At 43.0% G+C, this 2,458-nt stretch overlaps 1 protein-coding gene across 1 annotated transcript in view; it reads right to left on the reverse strand.

Annotated features, from left to right (window-relative positions):
• LOC105003610 (protein SSX2-like) overlaps positions 1–2,458 on the reverse strand; it is a gene marked incomplete at its 5' end in the record, with an annotated part of 9,319 nt that overhangs the window by 4,337 nt on the left and 2,524 nt on the right. The window contains one exon of the mRNA XM_010860882.1: positions 399–532. Coding sequence (XP_010859184.1) covers positions 399–532 — 134 coding nt within the window. The remainder of the gene's footprint in view (positions 1–398; positions 533–2,458) is intronic.

A 2,458-nucleotide genomic window follows, 5' to 3' on the forward strand; every position in this document is an offset into this window, starting at 1 on the left:
TTCAACATTATCTCACAACTACTTCAGATCGCTCTGAGCTCTTTATTCAAAACATAACAAAACACTATGGACAAGTCACAGCTGAAGCCATCTGTGTGGCCCTCAGTGATCCCTACCCTCCTCCCTTTTCCACTTCTTCACTCCAGAGTTTGATGGGTTTTATTCTCATTCACGTTTTTATACATTTACCAAATACTTTCTATCCATAAAAATATATATATTCTCGTTTTGCATGTTTTAGGATTATATATGAATGGCCTCTGACTGTGCTTAACCCTCTGCATTCCATTTTTTTTCACTTAACCATGATGCTTTTGAGGGAACAAAGTCCTGAGAATCTTTCCCCATCTGGAACCCCGCATAAATGGGCTTCAGGAGACTCATTTCCTGTCACTTACCCTTTTCCCTGGGGTTCTTAGTTTTAGAATCACAGCGCTTGGATTTTGTGGCTCCATTTTTAGGACACATGAAAGCCGGTGGGGTACACTGGAGACCTAGAATGATGCACAATATTTGTTTCTTAACAAACAACCTGAGAGGAGGGGGAAATGCTGGGACACAGCACCAACAGTAAAGCTCATCAGCTGGGCAGGGGGAATCTGAACCACGGCCAGTGAGAGAGAAATGCATAGAATCCAGGTCTGAGCATCTCTGTGGCCACTCTCAGGCCACAGCCCTGCACAGGATTTAAAAGAGCAGAAGGGTTGAAAACTGCCCTGGGATTTCTTCGCACAGAAAAGGACAAATGTGGGACACTTGGCATAGCCTAAGAAGAATAAACCATGGCTTGTAAAGAGGAATCGTCATTTATTCCCAGCCTTGTCTGAACCCAGAACTTCCTATTACCTAGTCTAGTCATGGTTTCATAGTTTCTCTTCATATTCACATAGGTGGTTTTCTCCGAGTATCCCAGACGTGCCCACTCTTTCTTAGAGAAGTATTGGGAAATAGTCTTGAAAGTCTAAAAAAGAAAGAAAAATAAATCCCAGCAATGATTCAGCTAAACATGTCTGACTTTCAGCCAGGAACTCTTCCTTGGCTGCAGGGCCTCCATGTTAGATCTATAAAGTAGAGCTAATAAACCCTCTCTAGCCATGGCTAACAGAGAAAATGGGTAACATTGTCTAGGCTCCCGTCTGGCATGTAGTAGGTGTTTAATGCTGATGGCATGCTCTTCTCTAACCTTCCAGAATAGACTGAGAACCATCCAATCCAGTGCAAGATCACAGATCTTGTACCCAAGGATACCAGGCAAGGACAGAATGAGGGTCAGAAGCTCTGGATCTTCCCCTGACATGCTGCTCCTTGTCCCCAGTGCTTCTGACCCTCCCCCAACCCCCAATGCCCAGAAATCTAGTCACCATACAATGTCCCCTGGGCCACTCCTCTGCCCTCTCCAGATCAACTCAGAAATCCCGACTTGGATTTCTTCTCTAATTTCTTCCTATCTTCCCTGGGGTTTTCGGAGAAGCTGTCTCTGTTCATGGTGCTTATCTAGAAGGAACACAGCCTGGGTCTCTCCAGTCACAAGGCCAAAGGTTCTGTCGGGGGATAAAGTGTTGAAGGAAGTCCACATTCAGTTAGTCACCTGTAATTAAGGTTCTACTTTTCTCCATCCTTGGCTTATCTGTCCCTGAGCAAGGACATGAGGGTGGGGAAATCAGATGAGAACAGGAAGCTGGAGGTCTCTGAGAGAAGTAGTGATTAGGGATGACATGTTTTCTGTCATGATCAAAGTAGCATTGAGTCTTTGAGGGAGGTTGGTTATTGTTGTTAGTAGTTTGCCTGGTTTGGCTTATTTTGAAGGAAAGATATCAGACACTTGTTGGGGAAGTAGTGAAGTGAATGCATAGTATTATTGAGGGGGGCTGTTTTGAGGCAAAGGAGGGGAGGGGAGGTAAGTCCCAGAGGTCATACGGTGTCTCTGATTGAAAGGTTTCAGTTTTCAGGCAGAGGGATGTGGGATTTTGCTCGGTTGAAAAGAAATGAAGATCACTAATATGAGTGGATTTAAAGTGTATTACTAGGCCCAAATCAATAAAATCAGAAATGAAGGAGAAGTTACAACCAACACCACATAAATATAAAGGATCATAAGAGATTACCTAGAGATGGCATTTTTCACAGAACTAGAACAAATAATTTTAAATTTTGTGTGGAAACCCAAAAGACCCCAAATAGCCAAAATAATCTTGAGAAACAAGAACAGAGCTGGGGGTATCACACTCACAAACTAGTAGCTGAAGGTGTCTTCAGACTATACTACAAAGCTACAGTAGTCAAAACAATATAGTACTGGCACAAAACCAGACACACAGATAGATGGAACAGATTATAAAGTCCAGAAACAAACCCATGCACATATGGTCAATTAATCTGTGACAAAGGAGACAAAAATATACGAGGGAGAAAAGACAATTCCCTTCAATAAGTGGTGCTAGGAATATTGGACAGCTGC

The sequence above is a fragment of the Bison bison genome, unplaced genomic scaffold, assembly GCF_000754665.1.
Source record: "Bison bison bison isolate TAMUID 2011002044 unplaced genomic scaffold, Bison_UMD1.0 scf7180017857558, whole genome shotgun sequence".
NCBI classification, from domain to species: Eukaryota; Metazoa; Chordata; class Mammalia; order Artiodactyla; family Bovidae; genus Bison; species Bison bison.